This window comes from Colletotrichum gloeosporioides (assembly GCF_011800055.1).
Source record: "Colletotrichum gloeosporioides strain Lc1 chromosome Unknown consensus_43, whole genome shotgun sequence".
Classification (NCBI taxonomy): Eukaryota; Fungi; Ascomycota; class Sordariomycetes; order Glomerellales; family Glomerellaceae; genus Colletotrichum; species Colletotrichum gloeosporioides.
The window spans coordinates 226,480-250,538 of NW_025544688.1; the positions used below are offsets into that span (position 1 = coordinate 226,480).

Consider the following 24,059-nt stretch of genomic DNA (forward strand, 5'->3'; position numbering starts at 1 on the left):
CCAGGTAAACAGCGGCCCCAGACAACTTGGAGGTCGCTTGTCGCTAAGGCTGGCACGTTGGGTACCTGGCGGTGCTGAGGTGCCTATCTAAGGTACTCAGCTAAGGTTGCGCCCACGATCCGTCCGGCTCGGCCTCGAGTCCTATCCTGTCACGCCGTGCCTTGCCTTGCCTTGTCTTGTCTCGCATCTCGCTGTCTCACACCTCTTGTTGTCTGCTCGACCAACTTCTCGCATTCTTGTCTCCTTCCATACCTTCATATCCTCTCCGAAAACCCTCACACTTCCACCCGTTGGTCGCGCATCGCAGAGGGACAGACAGAGACACCAATAGAGACCTCGTCATACCGATACCCCGCCAGATCTACCCGTCCTTCGTCCCATCCGCCTTCATCCAAAGTCAATTGATAGCTTCTCTGGGCGCTCCCATTCACCATGTCGCCGACTGAAGAACCCGTCACCGTCGAGTCGCTCCCGGAGCTTCTCAAGAACGACAACAAGGTCAAGCTTGCCGGCATCGATGTCGATGGCATGCTGCGCGGCAAGCTCGTATCCAAATCCAAGTTCTTGTCCATCGCCAAGTCCGGCTTTGGCTTCTGCTCCGTCATTTTCGGATGGGACATGCACGACATGACATACATCAGGGAGCTCAAGATCAGCAACGCCGAAAACGGGTACCATGACTTGATCGCCATCCCCGATCTCCAGAGCTTCAGGCGCATCCCCTGGGAGGACAATGTCCCCTTCTTCCTCGTCGACTTCCACGACCCCGACACCCAGCAGCCCATCTGCGCCTGCCCTCGTGGCCTGCTCAAGACTGCCCTGGGCAAGCTGGAGGCTAAGGGTTACAGCGCCATGGCTGGAGGTGAGCTTTTTTCGACCAGTCGCAGTTCCTCAGCATCGCAATCCATGCTGACCAATGCTTGCGTTTAGCCGAGTACGAATTCTACCAGTTCAAGACTCCTTCTCGCTCCTCCGAGACCTCGACCTCAACGGCCGGATACCTGCAGGAGAACCCTCCCCACGCGCTTCCATCTCTTACCGAGGGCATGTTTGGATACAGTTTGACTAGAACAGTCCATAACAAGGACTACTTTTACGACATCTTCGAGACCTGTGCCCAGTTCAAGTGTGATATCGAAGGATGGCATACGGAGAGTGGCCCTGGTGTCTTTGAGGCCGCACTCGAGTTTGGCCAGATCCAGCAAATGGCCGACAGAGCTAGCTTGTTCAAGTAGGTCGACCTAGCATCTCCCGCTGAGGCAAAGCTAACCGCGTCTTCGTAGATATGTTGTAAAGTCTGTAGCCACCAAGTACGGCATTACTCCATGCTTTATGGCCAAGCCGAAACAGGGCCTGCCTGGAAACAGTGGCCACATGCATGTTTCCATTGTCGACAACGCGGGCAAGAACCTCTTTGCTAGAGAGACCATCGACGAGAACCCCCCGTACCCCGACGTTGCTGCTCTCTCGGACCTGGGACGCCACTTCTTGGCTGGCCTCTTGGAGGGACTCCCAGACATCATGCCTCTCCTGGCCCCCACAATCAACTCGTACAAGCGTTTGGTAGAGAACTTCTGGGCCCCGGTGACGGTATCTTGGGGCTTGGAACACCGCGCCGCATCGATCCGTCTCATCGCTCCCCCGACCTCAAAGCCTGGTGCGACCCGATTCGAGGTGCGCGTACCTGGCGCAGACACAAACCCTCACTTCGTCCTCGCTTCCATTCTCGCGCTTGGATGGCGGGGTATTGAGAAGAAGCTGGAAATCCCTTGCCCGCCACTTGGAAAGGGCCAGGAGATCGGCGGCCAGGCTGACAAGGGTACCAGGCTCGCAAAGAGCCTTCGCGAGGCAAACGACCGGTTCACCCGCAAGGAAAGCATAGCAAGAGAAGTCTTTGGCGATGACTTTGTCGACCATTTTGGAGGAACCAGAGATCATGAAATCCGCCTCTGGGAGGAGGCTGTTACGGATTGGTAAGTACTCACTCCTGAGGAATCCCATGCCCCTTCGCTGGGTGCAACATGGGACCGACCTCAATGTGCTTTGACGAGATTGCTGACGCCGGTTCCGCAGGGAGGTGAAGCGATACATCGAAACGGTATAAAAGTCCGCGATTTGGCGGAGCATATTGTTTTACTGCGTTTTCATGGCCAGGATTTCTTTTTTGGATATTTCACATCATATCGGACCAGCCCGGGAAACACGTCAAGCCACGCGACTATGGAGCTCCAGGCCGCCTAGCTTGCCTTGTTGTGACTGGATTGAGCGGGGGGATGAGCTAGATGAGCTGGCATCCCCCACTGCAACTTGGTCGTTGCATCCTCACCGGGTCTCCCCCAACCTGGCTGTTTGCACTAGGTGCCCTATCTAGATACCCTCATCAAATGCCGATGTATCAATACATGCAGAGCATCTGCGGCAAGTTGGATCTTTTGTTTTCCTGACTGCAAGAGAGAAGGGATTGAAGCAAGGTTTTGTGACGAGCGGAATGAGATGTCGCGGAAATGTGCTTGATTGGTGGCGGCGGATGCGCCTTTTGTGACGGCGAAGGTTGTGGTGCAGGCCCCATTGCCATGAGCGAAGGACTGATCCAATCCCAATTTTGACAGCCGCCCAAGAGGCGGCGATGAGACCCATTTTCGCATCTCGCCGAGGCTCGCCGGACTCGTGTCTCGAGCCCTACTTGTCTCAACACACGGATGATGTGACGGAGACGCAGCCCTGAAGGTTGTTGGCCGCTGGAAGCCAAAAAAGAAGCTTGGGTGCTGATTGGCTTTGGAAGCCCAAGTCGGTGTAGAAACACCCGTGACAAGTCGAATACGTGAGTCAAGAGAGGCTCAAGTCGGTGTTGGTTCCCTCCTCAAAAGCAATGTAACCCATGAGCTGCGCCTCGAGAACCGGTCGCTCCGACGCCAAAGTGTGAAGCTGGAGAAACTGGCGGATTTGATCCGCAAAGTCCCGCTCACGCGCGCGGAGGCAGACTGACGGCCAGCTCGAATGAAGTTGTTGGCCGACGGCACGTCAAGAAGTTGGCCGAGGAAGACATGCAGCCAAGGTTGAGGGATCCATTGCTGCGGCAATTTCGCCGAAGAAGAGCAGCAATACCAGGCGGGATGGAAATCTGGGCCCTGTCAGAGCTGTCTTAACACCCATCTGCCAGAGGAGCAAAACATGACGGATATGCGACAGACGTCAATGAGCAGAGAGGCGGAAGCAGTTGCGGGGAGTACGGATGCTGAAGCAGATGGTAGCATAATAAAAACCCTTGATGGAGGAGCATGGAGTTGGAACTAGTGAATCTCTGCCTCACCGCATCGCTTTGGACGCAAACAAACCCCATAATTCATTTCGTCAAATTTCATTTTCCAGCATGTGCCGGGCTCTTCCTTCTCGAATGGCATGGGCATCACATCACCACATTTGACAGGCAAAATGTAGCGTGGCACCCTGGGCGGTTGGGGCTCCCCAGGTAGGCAAGTCACCCTCGTGGCTTTTTTGTGAGGGTGGGCAGCAGTTTCTCCCACAGAGTTCTCGCAAGCTTCCGTGCATTGGGGATTGGCCGCGAGTTGCGCCGTCAGGGTACAGTAAGCTAGGTTGTAGTTTGTGCCATCTCCGAGGAGGACACTGCATGTTACGCAGTCACTGAGGCAAGGCAAGAATTAGAAGCGCCGTGAACGAGGGATCTAACAGCGACGGACATTGCTCTTCTCTTTCTCAGAGTCTCGGCGTGAGGTCTTCGTGGTGGTCTACCGCTTCGGGCCGGGCTTCCTGCAGAAGGGCGACAGGGAACCAGCGATCTATGGGGTGGGACTTGTTTGGTTGAAGACCAGGGGGATTTGTGCCTCTAGTCAACCACTAGTGTAGAGGAAGCAGACTGTAGAAGCGCCCTGCCGACCAAGGTTGCATCCCGCCATGGAGTGAATCTTTTGGGCTGTATTGGGTGGTATCTGGCCGTTGATGGTGACGAATTAGTGCCCGCGGAAGAGCAGTGAGACGGGGCGAGATGATGAAGTGAATGCCGCGTTGAGTTTGGATCAGGATGGTTGCTCTCATGGGTAGTCCGCCAGATATGCCAACCTACGTACACAGAGACGGGCGTTCGAGCGCCAGGAGGTTAGAACAAGGTGATGTTATGGTTGATGTGCGCTATGGCCCAGGTGGGTGAGGCAACGAAGTGGCGTGGGATGGACGGGATGGGATGAGGGAGATGAGATTGACCTTTGATACTGAACGGGCGAGAATAGGGATCCCATGTACGGAAAAGGATGAGAGAGTTTGGTCGCAGAGATGGCATACGTACGCGTAGGGCGCTTAGACTCAAATCTCACTATCTGACTGGAAAAGAGCAACGGCGAACGGTTGAAGAGCCGGGATATGATTTGATTTGATTTCTGATTTTGACTCGACTGGCTGCCCGATTTGCGTTTCTTGTCTCCTCGTCCCTGGCCGACCTACTCGCGAAGGTCTGAGTGCCTTGCCTTGCCCTGGCGATCCCTCTCTGCTGCACTCATCAGACATTCACCAACACGAAGCCTGCCTGCGTTTTGTATGCTTCGTCTGTCTCCGAACCAGGACTAGACCAGGCCATGTCTGCCCCGGTCCTGATCACCTCTTTCTCCCCTGCAGTTCATCCTTGCTCTTGATTGCAACGGACAGGCCCCGGAGAGATGCCGTTCTCATGTTCGTTTTAGTGCAGCAAGCTTAGGTCGCAGTGTAGATTCTCTCCTGCACATGCAACCCATCCCTCTTGTTGTAGCCAGTAACGCCAGCGCCAGCCACAGCCTAACCGCCCCGTTCTTTTCCCTGTCCCCTCTTCGCTGCATGCACATCGGACTTTTGAGAGGGGGTTCTCGAACAATTTTTTCTCTTCCTCTCCGCCATGTCAATCAACAACCCCCGTTTGGCTGATTTTCATGTGCCCCAGGCGGCACACACATCCACGGCCCACGTTCCATGGCGGCCCATCCATGGCATTCATGGCATCCAAGCTCCCACTCCTCTGGGGGTAGGTGCTCCGACCGGGATGTGAAAGTGATTTGATGGCGTCAGGTCCTGGCAGCAAGTAGCAGGCCAGCCCAAGAGAAGAAAAAGAAGGGCGTAGAGGTCATTCTATACATTTCAAGGATCAGTCCAACAAGTGGTAAATCCCACGCACAAGTACCTTACAGTTCCAGTCGAGAAAAGACCGGCCGAGTCCCCGCGGCCGGTCACTGTCACTGCTCCTCCGGCTCTTGACTCCCTTCATGAGTCCAGCCGTCCCTTCTTCTTTCTCTTCCCTCTTCCCATCCGCCCCTTAATCTTGATATTAGCCCTTGCCATTCTCGTCCGGTCTTGTCCTGCGTGCTCAGACAAGCCTTCTTTGTCTTCCTTGTGTCGGTCCCTTTATCTGCACGCCGAGCATTGAAACCAAACTGGCTTCCCTTGTCCTCCACCTCGGCCACTTTCTCCCGACTACCAACAACACCATCAACCAATTTTTACCTTACCCCAAGGAAGACAAAACCAACGCATCCGCTACCCTTTGGCACATTCGACGTACGCCAGACCAATATTTCCCGTGTCTGAGACACATTCAGGAAATCGCTCTTTTCTTTCCTCATCACCTCTCTTCGCGGGAATTTTGAAGCCTCCACGTGCGCTGTCATCCGCCAAAGACATACAATCACTTTTTGGGCAGTACAAAACCCACTAGTGCCGCCACCAACTTTCAATACACTAGAGGGAGAACAGCAAATACAAGTTTAGGTCAAGAGCATATCCTCAACAGAAGAAACGCTGCTACTTTGATTAACAGCCGTCTTGGAATTCTTCACCATCTAGAAGTTCTGGACAGGCTTGCCGCAACGCATCCATGGGGGAAGACGTAGACGCCGTAGCCGGAGACCCCGGCGTCGGCAATAGCACCGGACGCAGGGCCGACCGTACCGGCGCAACCAGAGATCGGGACGACCACAAGAACCGGAGGCGGCTTTCCCGGGCAGCTCAAGCACACACCACGGATCGCGACGAAGGCGATGACGGCGGAAAAGATGATGGCGACGACTCGGACGCTGGCTCAGACTACAGCTCCGTTTCAGTGGACGAACTCCCACCTATCCGCTCCTACGGCCACACTTACCACGGGTCCGGTGTTCTTCTCATGCCCAACGATGAATCTGAACGTGCCCGCCTGGAGATCCAGCACCAGCTGTTCAAACTCTGTTTGGAAGGCAGTCTTACGGCTACCAAGCTTCCCAAGGACCGACCCCTGAACATCCTTGATATCGGCTCAGGGACGGGAAATTGGGCGATTGAGATGGCGCAGCAGTACCCTCAGGCCAAGATTATGGGTGTCGACTTGTCAGCAGCACTGTTGCCGACCAACGTTCCCTCGAACGTCGTTTTTGAGGTGGAAGACGCGACAGATCCATGGGACAGGGAAAAGAACAGCCTTGACTTCGTGCACATGCGCAACCTTGTGGGTGGCGGCGTCCCGGAGTGGAAGCCCCTTTTCGAACAGGCGTATGAGCATCTCAAACCCGGCGGCATGATCGAATTTGCGGAAGTGCGGCCGCGGTACTTTGATCTCATCGACAGCAGCTCGGATGAGCCGTCGGCACCGACCAACGAGGAGGAAAAGAATGGTCCTATGGCAGGCTGTCGCGAGTTCGAACTGCGATTTGCGCAGATGGCACAGATTGCGGGCGTGGATTTTGATCCGATACCCAAGATTCCCAGCATCTTGACGGATGTGGGATTTGAGAAGGTTGGCCGTTGGTCGGACCTGGTGCCGATACAAGCCGTTGGTCACGACGAGAAGATGGTAAGGAAAGGGGCCCAATTTGCCCAGATGCTTGAATATGGTAGGTTTCCATTCTGATTTGCAGGGCACATGCAGTCACTGACGGACAGGAGGTCTGGAAAACTACTCGTTGGCCGTATTCGCGAAAGGAGGTTGGGACGAGAATGATACCCGGGCCCTCTTGCAGAGAGTCCACAAAGAGTCGCGGGACCCGGCGAACGAGGCTTACGGAAAAGTGTAAGTTGCAGTCGATAACTCTTTCCTAGTCCCCATTTCGCTAACACATCATCCAGATCTTTTGTCACTGCGAGGAAGCCGATGCAATGATGTTTTTGGAGGATGCTCTGTTTACAACGGTTCTGGACAACCGTTCAGGAACGTAAATACTACCTACAATATAATTGATATCCCAACCTGTGCCAATACACGACAGATGAAGTGAGAAGCAAATCAACATTGGTTGATTTGCATCACGCCAGGACCATGTAGTCCTGGCGAGTCGCATCCTGCGCCTCCGTATCCCCCGCCATCAGCATTTGCCGACATGATACTTCTGATCGGCCTTTGAAGACCCGAGCAGACTCGGGCTTTCTTCGGCGGCAGCCGACGTTGCATTAGGTCTCTCCATTTGCTCGAATCTCAGTGGCATCTCCTTGTTTTTGATTTGCATAAAGACGCGTCCGGCCGGAGCTCACAACAATCTGCCGAATATCAACCCGTTGCAGAAAGCCCCCGAGTGGCCATGATCCCTGAAATGTTTCAACCTTGCCTGCGGCTACTGCATGGTCCAGGAGGGTAGGTTAAATGCCCTTAACACCTTGCTCTGGCCCCCTCCTCAACGATTGAAAGGGCAAACGTTTTCGCCCCCAAGCACATCAGTAACATTTCATTGGAGAGCGTAGTGATTAAACCGTAGCTTGCATTGTACATTTGCCGTAGTGGTTCGACGGAGGCAGTGTTGCTGTCGGACAGTCCCCGAACGACACACATGGCACTTGTCGATCCCGCTAGGCGCTCAGGGATGCATATTGCAAAAGGGTGGGAAGGGATTACCATGTTTGGAAGGAGGGGCTTGACCGAGAGACTGACCGCGATACGGAGGGGCCGGAGGAGAATTGGACGAAGAGGTGTCAGATCCCGGCTCTTTTCCGCCCGAAAGATCTACTGCGGTGTGGAGGACTTGTTGCCGGGGGGAGTTGCGCCGCCGACGGCTTACCCCGAGCCGCTTGAACGGCCGCCGTTTTGGCGGTGCTGAGTTGAAACCTCTCGTTACCGTGTAGGCTTGATTGGCGGTCATGATACGTTGCATGGCTAGTTTCTGTCTTCGAGTTGCGAGAGGTCCCTTGTCCCAATCGGCGTCATCTACGGTCAACTTACGCGTCAACTATGATGGAATTACTGCACTCCCCGTGTTGAGGATGACGGCTACCTGCCTTTAATTGCAACTCTCGACTCGAGATTCTACATTCGAGCCAAGAGGCGGTCAATGTGGCACATACATTCACAGGCACCCGACTCAATCAACAACGTCGTCGCATTGCAAGACTTATCCTACCTTACACCGTTGACCTGGGTTGCAGGAGCGCCCTCCGTAAGGACGTAATCCCGTACAGCACCCTTCCAGTCGCTGATTCTCATCTCCTTGATGGTGACCACAATGACCCTCACCTCTTCTCCCGCAACAAAGCATCCCCTGCCGCCGTCCTCAGCCTGCACACTGGGGTTGAATGTCTGGCCCTCGTCGAAGGTGTTGTTCTCGAGATGCGCCTCGCGGTAGAACTTCTCCTCGTCGGAACCGTTGTCGACTAGTCTCGCAGTACCGTTGATGGTGGCGCTGATACTAGATACCGCGGCGGTGTTGAGGTTGAGAAGCAGGGAGGCAAGGCTGGAGCGGTGCTCGGGACCGGGGCTGCCGCCGGAGGGACGTCGACCGTGAGTTGGGGGACGATGAGAAGACCCTAGATAACGTCAGCAAGCGTCGCAATTGGGTTATGGTTGGCATGAGCCCATACAGTCGTGAACGAGGAGCGAAACGTTGGGGTTCGAGAGAAGGTTATGCGTCTTTCTTGAAGCCGGGTTCGTCGTCATGACGATAACGGGGCCGGTAGAGTAGGTGGACGACGGGAGATAGGTATAGTTCATGAGGGAGACGTTGGGAATATTGTCTGTGCATGTCGCGAGGTGAAGCTACGTGTGCACAACTCAATCAGCAGATGTTCTCACAAGTGGCAGCTATGAACAGCTTCATCGAAGTAGTGGAGGGGCAGCTTCGGAGCTTACGAATCGGGCATTCTCCAGGCATTGGACGACTTCCTGGGGGAGAGTGTCGGTGACCTGCTTGTTGGTGTCGCCAGCCGAGGCCTCATAGTTGAGGGGTACTTGTTGCTCCATGTCGACGTTGTGGTGCTGATCGTGATTGATGCTATCGTGAGCTGTCGCCTAACGGAGCTCTGCAAGATTGATCGGCTGGGCTGGAAAGATGGGCAGAGAATGGCCCTCAGGGGCTGACTAATGCGGGGCAGACTCAGGTCCTGGATTGGGTCCCAAACGGGATGACGTAGGATACTCGTCTCTTATCTTATCAGCGCATCAATGCTTCCTACTTCTCTTTCTATCCCCAGAGTAGGTAGCTTCATTCTTTGTCGATGTATATGAAGAAAAAGCCAGCCAAATCAAGCAGCTGACTTTTCCATTGGGAGATTGAAGAAGGACGGGAATTAGAACATGTTGGGGAGAATCAGCGATGCAGAATCTCGGCGAGCGCCCTCCCCTCATCGCGGCGAGCAACAACAGCCATCGCTCGCGAAGACCGCAATGATTTCCATCATTCTCGTTTCAATGAGCGATACAAACTCCCACAACTCTAGCTAATGTTGAACAATTGCCCACAAAGGGTACAAGATAGCATAGCATGAGCATGAGAATGTCCGAGGACTTCACGTACCCGGGTGCTAATTTAGTGTACCTTGGACCCCGGCAGCTGCGGTCCGGGCATTCTGGGGTCTGGGGTCGCCTTTCAGCGGCTTTCAGCGCCGCCGGCTATTGTCGGCACCGCATAGACAAGCGCTACCAACCGAAGCTCCTTCAACACCTCGGTCTTGGTCTTGGTCTTGGGTCTGGTGCGTGCCGACGCCAATTGTTTAGCTGCCTCGCAACTCCTTCAATCTCCGTCTTCAGGTCCTTGCACTCTCTTTTGAAAAAACCCAATTGACTGTCAGATTCAAGGATTCAGGAACCAGCCAACAGCCGCCCATCATGCGCTCGATGAAAGCGAAGCATCGGCTTGTCCGACCCCTCCCTCGTCTGCTCTCTTCTGCAGCCGGCCAGTCGATCCCGGCCTCGAGCCAAATTACTCCCATCACCTCCCTTTTGATCGCCAACCGTGGCGAGATTGCCCTGCGAATCCACAAGACGGCGGACAGACTCGGAATACGGACGACGACACTGTACACGGATCCCGACAGCTCCAGCCAGCACGCTGCCTGTTCCCCGCATTCCCTTGCTCTAGGTGAGCCGAGGGCGTACCTCGACGGCGAGCGCATCATCTCCCTGGCCAAGAAGCACGGCATCCAGGCGTTGCATCCCGGATATGGCTTCCTGTCCGAGAACTCAAGATTTGCAGAACGATGCGAGCAGGAAGGCATTGTCTTTGTCGGCCCCCCGGCTCAGGCCATGGCGGATATGGGTGATAAAGCGCGGAGCAAGGAAATCATGACAGCGGCAGGTGTTCCTTGCGTGCCCGGATACCATGGCTCGGAGCAGGGAGAAGACCAGCTTTTACAGCATGCCAAGAACATCAAGTTCCCCGTACTGCTGAAGAGTGTCAAGGGCGGTGGTGGCAAGGGTATGCGCATCGTCCTGACCGAAGACGAGTTTGCTGCCCAGCTTCGCAGTGCCAGAGCCGAGGCACGGGCATCCTTCGGTGAGGGCGGCGAGGTCATGCTGGTCGAGAAGTACATCGTGCGACCCCGTCATGTCGAGGTGCAGGTGTTTGCCGACAAGCTGGGCAACTGTGTTGCCTTGGGAGAGCGCGATTGTAGCGTTCAGAGACGACACCAGAAGATCCTCGAGGAATCTCCCGCACCAGATCTGGATGACGCGACGCGCCTAGACCTGTGGGAGAAGGCAAGGAAAGCTGCGCTAGCCGTCAATTATGTCGGTGCCGGCACCGTTGAGTTCATTTTGGACCGAGACTCCGGTGAATTCTATTTCATGGAGATGAACACACGTCTTCAGGTCGAGCATCCTGTGAGCGAGATGGTCACTGGTACCGATCTTGTTGAGTGGCAGTTCCGCGTTGCCGCTGGCGAGAAGTTGCCCTTGACACAGGAAGAAATTATGGAAAATATCAAGCAACATGGTGCCGCCATTGAGGCTCGCATCTATGCCGAGAACCCCGAGAAAGGATTTATGCCCGACTCTGGAAACTTGATTCACCTCACGACACCCAAGACGAGCGAGGACATCCGCATCGATGCTGGATTTGTCCAAGGAGACACCGTTTCGGAAGCTTACGATGGCATGATTGCCAAACTTATCGTCAGGGGCAAGGACAGAGAGACTGCTATTCGCCGGATGGAACTCGCTCTCCGTGATTACGAGGTTGTTGGCCTCAGCACAAACATTGAGTTTCTCAAGCGGCTATGTAGATCGCCGGCCTTCATTGAGGGCGATGTTGAGACAGGGTTTATCGAGAAGTGGAAAGATGAGCTCTTCAAGCCCAGGCCGATCGAGAATGAGGTATTTGTCCAGGCTGCCCTGGGTTCTCTCTCGTCACAACTTGTGAACGAAGGGCCGCACGGCGGTAGTCTGGGCTTCGGGGAAGCAAGCACATTAGGAGAACGCAAGCTTGCCTTCAAGGTCCTCGATTCATACAGCGAGCTGGAGGGGGAGATTGTCGACGTAAGCATCACACAAACAGCGCATCAGTTATTCACCGCGCGAGTTTCAAGAAAGGGAGTAGAGACGCCAGAGGTCTTCGAGAACCTTGTCAGCAAAACCCTCTCAAACACATCATCAACGAGCGCATTAACGACGTACTTTCCTGCGGAGCGAGTCAAGTCTACTGTTGTGCAGAATTCTCAGAGCGAACAAGATACCAAGATCGTGGTGTTTCAACACGGCGTCAAGACGGAGCTCGCCCTCATGCCACCAGCCTGGTTTGAGAAGGCCCTTGGACTCAAGGAGATTACTGCATCTGTAGTAGCACCGATGCCCTGCAAGATCCTGAAGAACGAGGTTGAGGAGGGCCAGACGGTTGCCAAGGGAGCCCCGTTAGTAGTGTAAGTTTAACTCGCTGGTATGACCATGGAGCCGTTGGGAACTGACCCGACATCGCAGCATTGAATCAATGAAAATGGAGACGGTCATTCGATCGCCTCAAAATGGCGTGGTGAAGAAGTTAGCACATAAGGAGGGTGTAAGTTATCCTCTCCATCAACGTACAAGTCATTGGCTAACACCAGCTAGGACATCTGCAAAGCTGGGACAGTTCTGGTTCAGTTCGAGGAAGAGGCCAAGGAAACGTCTTGAAAGCGAGGTGATAGATTAAGACCCTGGCATCCTTGTGGTAGATCCGTGAGCAGCAATTAATTTCAATAAGAATTGTTACTGAGTAATTACTTTCCCAACCCCGTTGTCGTTTCGCGTTCCTTCATCGGCCCCGATATTGTGCTTTTAGCAGTGGATGGTTGCACTGCTGCTGGCGAGACCGCCAATCAGAAAGGTTCCAAGCCAGATCCCGCCAAGCACGGAGAGAAAGTAACCAAGATTCATCGTCATAATCGCAAGCATTCTGGAGACAGGTTAGTCGGCATTTCCGGAGTTACAGTCAAACAAACAGCGCTTACAGAAGGTACCCAACACCCCCAATGATGACCTCGTAGGTTGCTCTTGCCGCAGAAGCACCCGCCCTCCAACCCCTCCACCGACTGCAAATGTCTCTCCGTACCACAGCTACGCCCGCTCCAGGATCAACATCACCATGTTGCCCTAAAGCTTTGTCTGACTCGTATACAGGGTAGTTTCTCCAGAACCGCTCTTCCAAAATTGGCTTGAGGGCCAAGAGCAATCGCAGGATGCAGGCGAGACTGATGAGGAAAATGCAAGTGCCGGCGTACTGTCCCTTCGTTGTTGGCGACCAAGACGTGGAGTACAGAGGACTTGTGAAGGATTCGAAAAACGTCATAGTCATATCTTCCATTGACATGGACATGCTGTCAGACATGCTGGTCGAAGTTGCCATCGCCATGGCGGTTGTGGTTGCCATATTCATGTCCATCATCGTGGGCAGTTGACACGAGTGATCCTTTCGATGCGAGTGATGGGGAAATTGGGTCAAGGGTCGAGGTACCAGGGTCGAAAGCAGTTTGTTGGTTCTATGTTCAATTCGGTAAAAGTGAGGATGGTGTCAAGACTGCAAAATAGATTCACGTTGGATGTCTTGCGAGTTTATGATATGGAAAAGTGACAGCGCCGCGCAATTTAATCAGCGTTTGCTAACGAGTTGCTGAGCAAGTTCATGCTCATGGTGGAGCAATTCACAAAGAGAAACTCAAGCTTTTTGTTTGATTGCATCCTGAAAATGGCAATTGCGGCTCATCAATGCTTGTTTCCGGGTGATGGGGCCGGCGCGCAATATGAGCAAGTTTTCTTGCGCTAGATAGGATGACACGGCATCCAAGTTCCGTTCTGGGGTCGAAACGGGACAGTGGGGGAACGAAACGCGAACATCGAACCCATTTCTCACGTGGCTCATGTCCAGGATATGATGATTGGGCCAATGATAAACCATTTTCTCAGTCAGCGTAGTATCAAATGGTAGGAACCTGGTGCTTTAGTGCCGAAGGATGCTTCGTAACTCTCTCAAACTCGCTCAACACCCTGATAGTTGTCACACATGATTTTCCGGACAATGGATCCAAAAACACTCTCAATACGCGTGGTTATTTCTTTCATATCTCTCGATGCTACGTCAAAAACGTGCTCGCTGTTTAGAAATTCGCGATGGCTCATTGGCACCAAAGAGCCAAGGTCCCCAGCAGATCTATCCTAGCCATTCTTGCGGTTGATTCTTCCCATTAAACAGCTCCAACTCGCTGGTATTGGTGATAGTTGTTCGGCGACTTCTTCAACCTGCACGGAACCTTTCATCACCGAAGAGGAAAATCAGCATGTCTCTCCCATGGCTGGACCAGCCGGTCTTGCTGCACTCAAGCCGTGACGCTGGCATGTGTTCTATGACGCCTGAACAATGTGCTTTGAAAACCTCATACTGGGTTTTCTGGTACGAAGCCGACCATCGATATGGCCTTCCAACAATTGCCTTCTTCCTCACAGCCATTCTCATCGTCGCTATCGGTAACCTGGCATCAACCTACGCCCCCGAACGGATAAGACGCAACTCGTCTTGGCTGCGTTTCTTGTCTTTTGGTCGATTCATCTCTTACAAAAGTTGGCGCTTGCGGTCATGGAATACGCAGTCTTTGGCAGCCTACATCCTTGGTGTCGCGGGTGCTGTATTTTTTCTAGGTAACCCTTCTGACTTTCCCATTCGAACGAAGGAGTTTCTTTGACTGACTTAGTGGGTGTTAGCTATGACTCTTGGTCCCCGGCCCTACTACTGGCCAAACACTAGGCAGATCAGCTTCGGCAACTCGCCACCTATTGCCACGCGAGCCGGATACATGGCACTGGCGTGTATGCCGTTCCTCTTGTAGGTGATCTCGAGTACAAGATGTGGCCAAGCAAGGCTAACAGCTGTAGCATTCTTGGCGCCAAAGCAAACCCGATTTCGACCCTTACCGGAATATCACACGAGAAGCTTAATCTATGGCATAACTGGGTTGCATGGGCCATGTTCGCTCTCGCCCTTGTTCATACGTTCCCGTTCATCGTGTTTCATATCTGGAAGGGGGACATTGTGAAGTCATTCAATGATGGAGGAATATGGGTTACCGGTGTTGTTGCCCTAATAGCGCAGGCATGGTTAACTTTCATGTCCATTCGTTGGGTCCGGTAAGTTATTGTTGACTGGGTTGTTGGATTCTTTTGGGAGTGAGGCTAACCCGTGGACGCCACCAAAGCGACCGGTATTACGAATTCTTCAAGGCGACACATCTCTTCGCTGCTGCGGTCTTTTTTATCTTCTTCTTCATTCATTGCGATTTCCGTCTTACGTCCTGGGACTATTTCATTGCCACTGCCGTCCTCTATTCGCTCTCCTGGTTCTATTCGCAGTTCAAGACCTTCATGGAACATGGGGTCAGCTGTGCACGGATTTCTATGGCTACACCAGACTCTCTTATGGTCACCATTGAGACCAACACCAGGTGGACCCCTGGACAGCACGTGTACCTCCGCTTCCTAACATGCGGCCTCCATGCACTCACCGCGCACCCTTTTACTATCTCTTCGGTTCCTCAGCGTGGTAAACACAGTCAAATGATCTTTTACTTGCAACCCAGAGGCGGAATAACTGGCAGATTGGCTAAGCTTGCAGAGAAATCTCCTGACATGTCAGTACCTGTTCTTCTCGACGGACCTTACGGAGGGGTGACCAATAGATGGTTCAAAGGCTTTGACAGAACACTGGTTGTTGCTGGTGGAGCCGGTGCTGGATTCTCATTGCCAATGATCGAACACTTCATGGAAAGACATGACGTCGGATCGGAACTCCAGGTGGTTGTGGCTTCAAGAGATCCTGGTTTCCGAGAGTGGTACTGCCAAGCATTGAACGATATTGCCGAACGGCATGCTGCGACGGAAGATACCAAGGCGATGCGTGTGGCTGTCAAGATTCATGAGACAAGCCCGTCAAGCCAAACTTTACCCTCCGCGTCCGAACCCGGAACGCCAAATGATAAGGAAGTCATGGATCACTCAACGGTCGTCTCGACGAAAGGGAGTGTTACCACGGGTCCGATCAATGTTCAAACCCTAGAAGGACGGCCGAGCATTCCATTGATTGCGCAAGCAATAACCGAGAAGCAAGGGACAGTGGGCATGGTCGTCTGTGGACCATCATCTATGGTCTTTGATTTAAGACAATGCGCTGCAACTGCACAACAACGCATCATGCAAGGAAAGGCCGCAGCTGAGGAGGTCTGGTTCTATAATGAAAGCTTTTCGTAAGTATCCCGTTGTATTCCCCATCCGGGCGTTACCTAATCAAAAGTCGTAGGTTTTAGGACTGAGAAGGTTGGCTGGAACAACCACAGCGTTTGGGTCTTTCTTGCACATATTTAGAAGCGAAGAATTGGGGAAGCAATTGGTCAGCCAGAGTAAGCTGAAATGATAATGTTAATGGAGACGTGTTTCACTCCGCACCATCTGGTGTTTCTATCCGTTGGAACCGCCGTGCCTCTTCATCGTCCATGGTCGTGAAGTCGCTAAATAAAGCCACATCTTCGAATCTTCTGGCCAAATTCTCCACCTTCGCCGCCTCAGGATCAGTCATCGCTAAGTCAAGATCTGCCATAAAGGTAGCCCTCACATCGCCCTTGCCGCCGGCGCCTTCAGGTTCGGTGACTTGCTTGAGCAAATACCGTGCCTCGCTGCCAGACATGTCGCCTTCTTGGAGCGACATGGTTAAAAGTCCTCGAGAGATGACTTCGGCAACCCGGTATGATGTTCTCAAACCCTCGTATCCGTATATGCAAGCCAGAAAATAAAGTCGCCACTCGGGATCCTCAGTATTGTGAAGTACCGCGTTTGCCACGTATATCAAGGCCGTCTGCCAGAGCATTGTGTATGCGGAAGACTCGTAATTACACCGATACCTCACAACAAGTTGCTTCAACTGATTGACAGAGGCGTTGAATGCTGCTTCAGGGTAGCTGCGGCGGGCAGAAAATGTCTTGAGACGCTGTCGTTCGCGAGCGGTGCTCTGTAGGAAGGGTCGGAAGAGGTCGAGAATGGCGGCATGGAACCAAATGCTAGTGAACAATCGTCAGTAACACCGCAAAAGATGTGGAATAAAGTAGTGCTCCTACTGCAAGACAACAACATGGTGAGGGGAATGATCTTTCAAGGCCTGGTCAGATGGTAGTGCTTCTATCCACGCCAAGAGCTCTCGGTATTTGAACTCCGCAAAGTCGATCGACGCGTGCTCGGGCAACGAAGTCGGCTTGTCCTTATAGTAGGATAATGTGACGCCGTGAAGGATGCGCCAGAACTGACACAGTGTAGAAAAGGTGCTGCCCATGTATGGAGGTAGTGCCTCCGAAGGATCGGCACTCAAGCTACTCGATCCAGGGCTAGGAGAATCCGATCTTAGAACCCCTGGAATTGGAAGTACTGGCGGATGACCAGGGTACTCCAGCCCGGGTTGCTGATAAAATAGGGCCATGAGTCTACATTGTTAGCTGCTGGGATTAAGGCAATTCGGGGCAAAGACAAACGCACACTCCCCAATTAAACACCCCCCATGCGGTGAATGAGCTTGCTCTTTGCATCTCAGGTGACAACCGTTTGATGTTGTTTATTGCTTGCGGTGCGTCGACTCCGAAAAGGGACATGCGAGTGCCCATACGCAGAGCAGTGGAAAGATATTTGAGTACGTAATGATCCTTCCCATGTCCCAAGTAAGCAAGACTCAGCAGCTGGGCGCTGGCCGTGTTGAGAAGTGAATCATTATTCTTCTGGATTAACCACAACCTTTCTGCTTCTTTGCAGAACGATTCTGCAAGTTTATTTGCATTCTTCTCAATGGCAGTATACATTTGCTAAGTTTCCATCCATCCACTGTTAGTAACTCTTCGGCGAGTTTTAGACAGGAATCGAGCCCCTTTTACTTACACATCCCCAATACATCAACGAGTTTACAAGAAGAGAAGAACAGTGTGTATCTTTCTGGTCTACAAGGTCGGTAATAAACAGACTCGGGTCGAAGACGCCTAACAAAGGATGGTCTGTCATCATGTACAAGGATATCACTTGTTTCGCAAAGTCGTCTGTGATAGGCACGTCCGTCCAGAAGCTGATTTTAAGATGGTGGAGGCGGGGATCGCATAGGTCAGGAGAGGCTCGTTGGGCCGAGCCTGAATCTGAACGTCCATTCAGATGAATAGGATCATACCGACGACCGAACGAGCCATTCACGGGCCCAATGATCGTACTATTGACGGACGCCAGATTGCCGTGTGGCTCAGGACTTAGGTTCATGTGGGATCGGTGGGAACGTCAGCCTCATAAGAAGCTGCCTAACAGCAGATTGGAGCACGACGGGACATACATACTGGTGGTCTAGGGACTTTGACCGGCGGAGCCTTTTGGGACCGAGCAGGCCAGCACGTTCCGATGCCGTGAGAGACGATTTGGGTGTTGGGTACGCCGTTGGGTTCTTGACCATCAGCTCCAGCTCCAAAGATGACTCTTGGGGCAGCTTCGATCTCATCGAGGGTTGATCGGGAAGAAGCGCCTTTTTGCGCACGCCGGCCTTTGCGGCAGTAAGAACCGAAGCCAGGTCATCATTGGACCTCAGTGACCAGAGTATTTGCAGAGCCTGATCCTCTGGAACACTTCTCATGAGATCGAAGAGCTCTTGAAGGACCTCGGGCGACTGCTCGGTCTTCGTTCCTTCCTTCTTTTCGACGTATATGCATTCGGTTGATCGTTTGAGACATGCCTGGCAGGCTGGACGCAATCCATCACACTACAACATCAACGCCACGAAGGATTAGCAGCGACTATGAAGGATGAACGACAATTCCCAGCTCACGCGAGTCTTTCTTTTACGACATGGATTGCAGGCAATGTCTGTACCGACGCGTTTCCTCTTGGCTTGATCTTCGCGCGAAATGTCGAAAGGCGATAACCCCGAACTGTCGATGGCTGGGAGCAACGGTGCTAATTTTCGCGACATGGTCCTCAAATGTTGCGATTGTTGGACGGATGATTGGCAGACGAGAAAGCCATCAATTCCATCATGTCAATTTATCAATGAATCCCGAAGGAAGACTGCTGAGGTGACGACAGAGAAGGCAGCACGGCAGAACACCAAGGTAGCGAGTTGGTCGCAGCATCTTGCCCTCGTGTGATTGGCTCGGTGACCCGCCCGCTCACGTGACGCTCCTGCGTCATGGCAAGACACGGGGCGATGAGATCGGGATCACGATCTGTGGTCCAGCAACTGACGCGGTTTGTGTCCACTCCGAGGTATGAGTGCTGGGCGACTGAGCTAGAGGCCTTGCAGCGCAGGCCTTTTTTGGCGGATTGCCATACGAATTCAAGATGCAGAGCCTAGGCTGTGAAAATGACCCAGCCGATTGCCAATCAATCGAGCATTTCAACCCTTGCGGCATGATGTCATTTCAGTCGCGCCGCTCCCAAATGTGGTTCACATGTAGGACGAGAGGCTTGTGGAGAGACCGTTGCACCGTGGACGGATGCATTTCATGCAATTCAGGTGGAATCAGAATCGAATGAATCGAACGAGGATGGATAAGTATAGAAGGGATAAATGCAAAGAACAAGGCGGAATGTGCGCATTTACGCAGACGTCGCCACGAGTCCATCGCACTCGGGCCGTGTCTTACGCTTCTTCACCGCCTCTGCGCCTAGTCACATCGCCCCACTGGCACTAGAGGTAACCCCTCATGACACTTCGTAGAGACTCACTCACCAAAGCCGCGACCTCCCCCACATTCCACCAGTATTTTGATCCTTGCGGCAGCACGACACGCTTCAACTCGGCTCGTCAACATTAGCCACGACAATATGAGCTGAATCATATATTTTTCTCATGCGAAACGCCAACTTACAATGGACATCCTTGTCACCGAAAACCTGCAGCGATAGCTGCCAGTCGCACACTGGCCTGGCCTGGCCTGGCTGCTGAGCCTAGGGTGACACCTTCCAGCTTCACCATGTTGAATCCCCGCGTTGTGTTAGCGGCGCTTAAGGACGATCGCCCGTAGCCTATTGTCCACCGCACCATGGGGATTTTAGGTCCCGCAGCTGAAAGGATGCGGAAATGTTTCAACAAGAGGGGCAGATCAGGGGAAGCAAGCAAACATTATGCGCAGGGAAATCCGACTGACGCGCAAAGATCAATACCTGGTCGCTTGGCATAGCCAAGTCTTTTAGTACCCGTGAATCCAGATCAAGAGAATTTCAACGTCGGTGCAGCCATGCCGTATAGCGTTCCTCTGCGCCCCTGAGGCTGTCTAGAAGTGTTACACTGTATTTGCCGTGGTAGCAATTGATTCTGCATTGTCTGATGGCACCAGTAAAATCGACCCTCCAGCGAGGCAACTCGCTCAGACATCGAGGCGCAGCAAGAGCACGCCTTTCCCATCCCAAAGTGAACATCCCAGTCGGCTCTCTTTTCGCGGCGGATATATGGGCAAGGGACCAGCCTCCATAACGTAGTATTCCGACCCCTATCTGCTGAAAGCTTTTATGCTCGATAAAAGTCTCGGATGATATCTATGTCGCAATGCTGTCACTCGTCTCCTACAATAGCTGAGTTTGAGATCAGTCACCCAGGCTGCTACCCGCAAGATCCAATTGGCCCTGCTTAGGATAGCTGTCAAACCCTGGAGGATCTCAGCCAAACGGCGTTCTTCGGTGTTCTGGAGTTCGTTCGGGACGCACCCTCGCACGTACCAGCCAAAACTGAGTTAATCTGTCCACGTTGCGTAGGACGAAAATTCCTAGGCAATTGAGATAAAAAAGCTTTGGCTGATAATTAAGAATGAGGCTGGTGACAGATGCTCTCGTGCATACGCAAAGTGACTGAACGTAGCAGCCACGTTCAAGTGGAAGCGAAATGAAGGCTTCCCTTTTCTAGTGCAGTCATGCTACATGAAGGACTGTGAGATTTGCCAAAGTTCCATTTTGCTGCCCCGTCTTGTCTAGTATCTAGTTCACCGCTTGCTATGCCATACTTAATCTTGGGCAGATAATCGCAACCCAGTTGCCGCCAGACTGTCCTATTTTCGGTGTTGTCATGTATCAAAACTGATCGATAGTACGTCAAGAGAGTCATAGCCCATTCCTTTTAAAACCTATTTGTGTGTCGTTCAACAGGCACCTGGTTAGTGAACGATGTTTTGGTTGATTGCCGAGAATGTCCAAAAATAATGATGTTGATCCCGTCTCAAGTTGTTCGGGAAGGCAATATGGCCCCAAGTACCGGGGCATCACACTCGGAAGTAAGACTTCCAACAACAACAACGGTCGTACCTTGACATCATTGATTCACACCAGCTGAAAGATACCCCGCCATGTTTGCAGTGCTCCCGGTCCGACATGTTTCTTTGGCGTGGACCTCTTGAAGAAGTGGGCGCAGTGTCCCGCTATCTTACCTCATGGCCGGGGCACCCTGTTTCATCTGAAGCTTGAACCAGTTAAGCCCTCTCTTTTGAGTCAGAGTCATCCTGTATAGCACCACGGCTTATACCGTTCGGTTGCCCCCGTGCAGGGAATACCCAAACTACTCATCGATTGGTCTTCGTTAAGAGCTAGTCCTAAGCGATCACCCATGAGCAGGTAATATCGACAGTATAGGAACACCGGATAGAATATCTCGAATAAACCAAGTGCCGAGACCTGACACAGTATTCGAAGACGGGTCTGATTCGGGGCCAGATAACCAAGATCCCGCGGTTGATATTCCTTTCTCTCGCGCGACCTAAGCCTCATTCGCTGTAAGAAATAGGTAAGGGCGGCATCTATCTAGGTCAGGCTGCAGACCAATGATAGGACAGATGAGCCAAGTTAGAGACTCACAACTTGTTATTTTAATCTTGCAGCGTAGGAACGACGTTGAGAACGGGGGATGCCCTTGCCGTCGGTTCGCCGCAGCTGGCACTCTAAAGTCTAATGCATGAGATCAGTCATCCCAATGCGCTGCCCTTCTAGGAAGTCGTTCTCGGCTTCTATCAGCTAAGTCAGCGTGTCTGAGCGCGCGGCAAGAAACCCGCCTTGAGACAGGAGATCAGATAAAGAGGATCTATGCCACGGCGCAAAGATAGCCCAAAGGATTTCCGCAGGCGCTTGGATAACTACTCATCATTTCCATGGCCTTTGAAAAATTCAATCCTTTGTACAGAGTCTCAGTCGAACCTCATCATGAAATTTATTGAAAAGGCCAAGTCTGATTTCGGGACAGACAGTACCATTAACACCATAAGGAGAAAGGCCGGCGCCGCACTGCCCCGAATTCCTTCAGCAACTGGTCAATACCTCATTGAGAAAGTCCCCATTGTACAATGGATCACTCAATATGACCCAAAATGGATTCTATCAGACTTCATTGCTGGTATGACCATTGGGGTCATGATGATCCCCCAAGCGCTTGCTTACGCCAAGATCGCCACCATTCCTGGAGAGTTCGGTCTGTACTCCAGTTGGCTTCCAGCAGCGATTTACGTGTTCATGGGCACATCAAAGGGTAAGGCCAAACCCGCCCCCTAGCTTGTATCTGAGCTAACAGGTTCACATGACAGATCTATCCACGGGGCCAACGTCTATCATGGGCCTGCTCACTGCAGAAATCATCGGAGATCTCAAGTCAGAAGGCTTCGCACCCGAGGACATCTCATCCGCTGTGGCCTTGATGGTAGGCATATACTCCCTGATGGTGGGACTGCTGAAGCTTGGGTTTGTTCTCGATTACATTTCAGTTCCAGTCCTGTCTGGTTTCCTATCAGCTGCGGCTCTCACCATTCTTCTCGGCCAAGTCGGATCTCTGGTTGGCCTCAGCGATGTCCCGTCCGGCACTGCCAGCATCATCAACAACGTGTTCAGTCGCATCCCTGAGATGGAACCTCTCACCATAGCCATTGGATTCAGCGGCATTATACTACTATACGCTTTGGAGTTCATTGGCAAGCGTTGGGGAAAAAGAAGTGCTGTCCTCAAATTCATCTGCAGCAGCCGTGCCGTCATTATTCTTTTCATTTTTACGACAATCAGTTTCGTCGTGAACAAAGATAAGAAGACGCCTCTCTGGGCAATCAGCAAAGTGAAGGCAAATGGGCTTCGAGCACCAAGAATGCCCGCCGCCAACCTGGTTTCCAAGGTCACGACACGAGCAATCGCACCCCTAGTAGCCTCGGCTCTAGAGCATCTGGCGATTGGAAAAGCGTTTGGGCGGAAGAACGACTATGCCATTGATGAAAGTCAGGAACTATGCTACCTTGGGGTAACAAACACAATCAACAGTCTGTTCGGTGCTATGAGCGTCGGAGGAGCCATGTCAAGAACGGCAGTGAACTCGGAATGTGGAGTGAAGAGCCCTATGAGTGGTGCTTTTACGGCTGGCTTTATTCTCTTGACGCTTTACAAGCTGTCTGGGGCACTATTCTGGATTCCGAAGGCGACTCTATCCGCAATCATTGTATGTGGTTCACTCTTTTCTGTTCCTTTTGGGAGCCTGCTAACAAGAAGCGCCATAGATTATGGCTGTCATTCACATCATCGGTCCGGCATCCCTATTTTATCGATACTGGCGCATGTCCTTTCCTGACTTCGTCGCCTCTATGTTGTCGTTCTGGGTTACTCTATTTGTTTCCACCGAAATGGGCATTGCGTTCGCGGTCGTATTTAGTATCGGGTACACCCTTGTTCGATCAGCTTTTCCGAAAGTCAAGACATTCTCCCCGACGAGTGGTAAGAGCAACATGGTCCCACGAACTATGAAAGCACCAGCGTCAGCTCCCGAGGACGCCTTCGTACCCGACGACGCTATGCTTATCAGCTTTACCGACTCCATCTTCTTCCCCAACGCAGGCCGTGTTAAGAAGTCCGTCATTGAGTCTGTCAAAGTTCAATTTGAACCAGGGATGACGGCTGAGCAACAAGAGAAAAGGTCATCCGATAGGTCATGGAGTGTTGCATCGGCCAAGCGCATTGAGATGCTGCGGAAGCGTAACAATGTGATACCGTCGACCAAGCAGATGACGGTGATGGTGTGGGACCTCACGCATGTGCCCTTTGTTGACGTCACCGGGGTTCAAACACTGGCTGAGTTGAAAGAGGAGGTAAAACAATACGTGGGAAAACAAATGGCTTTGCGTATTGTTGGTATGAACAACAAGGCTCGTCGACGCTTTGCTCGGGCCGGGTGGAAGCTTGCTGAAGATCGTGAGGTCGATGACGAAGTGGTAGAGGGTGTGGACGTTGTGTATGAAAAACTTGAGACCGCCTTATGGAACAGGAACTACACCAGCGAGAGAGAAAAAGCGTCATTGGAAGAGAGAGAGTACTACAACCAGCGCGAGTAGTGCTACTATCGCGGGGTCTGGCAGGAGTGGTCTGTGACCGCATATGA

At 52.5% G+C, this 24,059-nt stretch overlaps 8 protein-coding genes across 8 annotated transcripts; 5 read left to right on the forward strand and 3 right to left on the reverse strand.

Moving 5' to 3' along the window:
* Window positions 1–408: 408 nt before the first annotated feature.
* On the forward strand, window positions 409–2,104 carry GCG54_00008636 (Type-1 glutamine synthetase 2; the record flags this gene model as incomplete). The annotated part of the gene is made up of 4 exons (XM_045408597.1): window positions 409–862; window positions 931–1,231; window positions 1,284–1,973; window positions 2,074–2,104. Coding segments are annotated over 4 exons (1,476 nt in total), but the record flags the coding sequence as incomplete, so codon positions are not given.
* Window positions 2,105–5,851: 3,747 nt separating this feature from the next.
* GCG54_00008637 (Secondary metabolism regulator laeA) lies at window positions 5,852–7,108 on the forward strand (the record flags this gene model as incomplete). Its single annotated transcript, XM_045408598.1, has 3 exons — window positions 5,852–6,842; window positions 6,892–7,018; window positions 7,075–7,108. 3 exons carry the CDS (start codon window positions 5,852–5,854, stop codon window positions 7,106–7,108), a joined length of 1,152 nt encoding a protein of 383 aa, XP_045264565.1.
* A 1,224-nt stretch (window positions 7,109–8,332) lies between these two features.
* On the reverse strand, window positions 8,333–9,172 carry GCG54_00008638 (Pyridoxamine 5'-phosphate oxidase; the record flags this gene model as incomplete). The annotated part of the gene is made up of 3 exons (XM_045408599.1): window positions 8,333–8,739; window positions 8,794–8,968; window positions 9,062–9,172. The coding sequence occupies 3 exons, from the start codon at window positions 9,170–9,172 to the stop codon at window positions 8,333–8,335; spliced, it is 693 nt and encodes a 230-aa protein (XP_045264566.1).
* Window positions 9,173–9,925: 753 nt separating this feature from the next.
* Window positions 9,926–12,313, forward strand: GCG54_00008639 (Methylcrotonoyl-CoA carboxylase subunit alpha; the record flags this gene model as incomplete). Its single annotated transcript, XM_045408600.1, has 3 exons — window positions 9,926–12,063; window positions 12,122–12,200; window positions 12,251–12,313. 3 exons carry the CDS (start codon window positions 9,926–9,928, stop codon window positions 12,311–12,313), a joined length of 2,280 nt encoding a protein of 759 aa, XP_045264567.1.
* Window positions 12,314–12,457: 144 nt separating this feature from the next.
* On the reverse strand, window positions 12,458–13,064 carry GCG54_00008640 (uncharacterized protein; the record flags this gene model as incomplete). Its single annotated transcript, XM_045408601.1, has 2 exons — window positions 12,458–12,575; window positions 12,631–13,064. The coding sequence occupies 2 exons, from the start codon at window positions 13,062–13,064 to the stop codon at window positions 12,458–12,460; spliced, it is 552 nt and encodes a 183-aa protein (XP_045264568.1).
* An 889-nt stretch (window positions 13,065–13,953) lies between these two features.
* GCG54_00008641 (Ferric reductase transmembrane component 1) lies at window positions 13,954–15,913 on the forward strand (the record flags this gene model as incomplete). Its single annotated transcript, XM_045408602.1, has 4 exons — window positions 13,954–14,298; window positions 14,365–14,495; window positions 14,546–14,797; window positions 14,866–15,913. The coding sequence occupies 4 exons, from the start codon at window positions 13,954–13,956 to the stop codon at window positions 15,911–15,913; spliced, it is 1,776 nt and encodes a 591-aa protein (XP_045264569.1).
* Window positions 15,914–16,097: 184 nt separating this feature from the next.
* Window positions 16,098–18,644, reverse strand: GCG54_00008642 (uncharacterized protein; the record flags this gene model as incomplete). The annotated part of the gene is made up of 6 exons (XM_045408603.1): window positions 16,098–16,716; window positions 16,774–17,133; window positions 17,186–17,505; window positions 17,579–17,897; window positions 18,019–18,407; window positions 18,501–18,644. The coding sequence occupies 6 exons, from the start codon at window positions 18,642–18,644 to the stop codon at window positions 16,098–16,100; spliced, it is 2,151 nt and encodes a 716-aa protein (XP_045264570.1).
* A 3,212-nt stretch (window positions 18,645–21,856) lies between these two features.
* Window positions 21,857–24,012, forward strand: GCG54_00008643 (putative sulfate permease; the record flags this gene model as incomplete). The annotated part of the gene is made up of 3 exons (XM_045408604.1): window positions 21,857–22,178; window positions 22,234–23,126; window positions 23,185–24,012. 3 exons carry the CDS (start codon window positions 21,857–21,859, stop codon window positions 24,010–24,012), a joined length of 2,043 nt encoding a protein of 680 aa, XP_045264571.1.
* Between the last annotated feature and the right edge of the window lie 47 nt (window positions 24,013–24,059).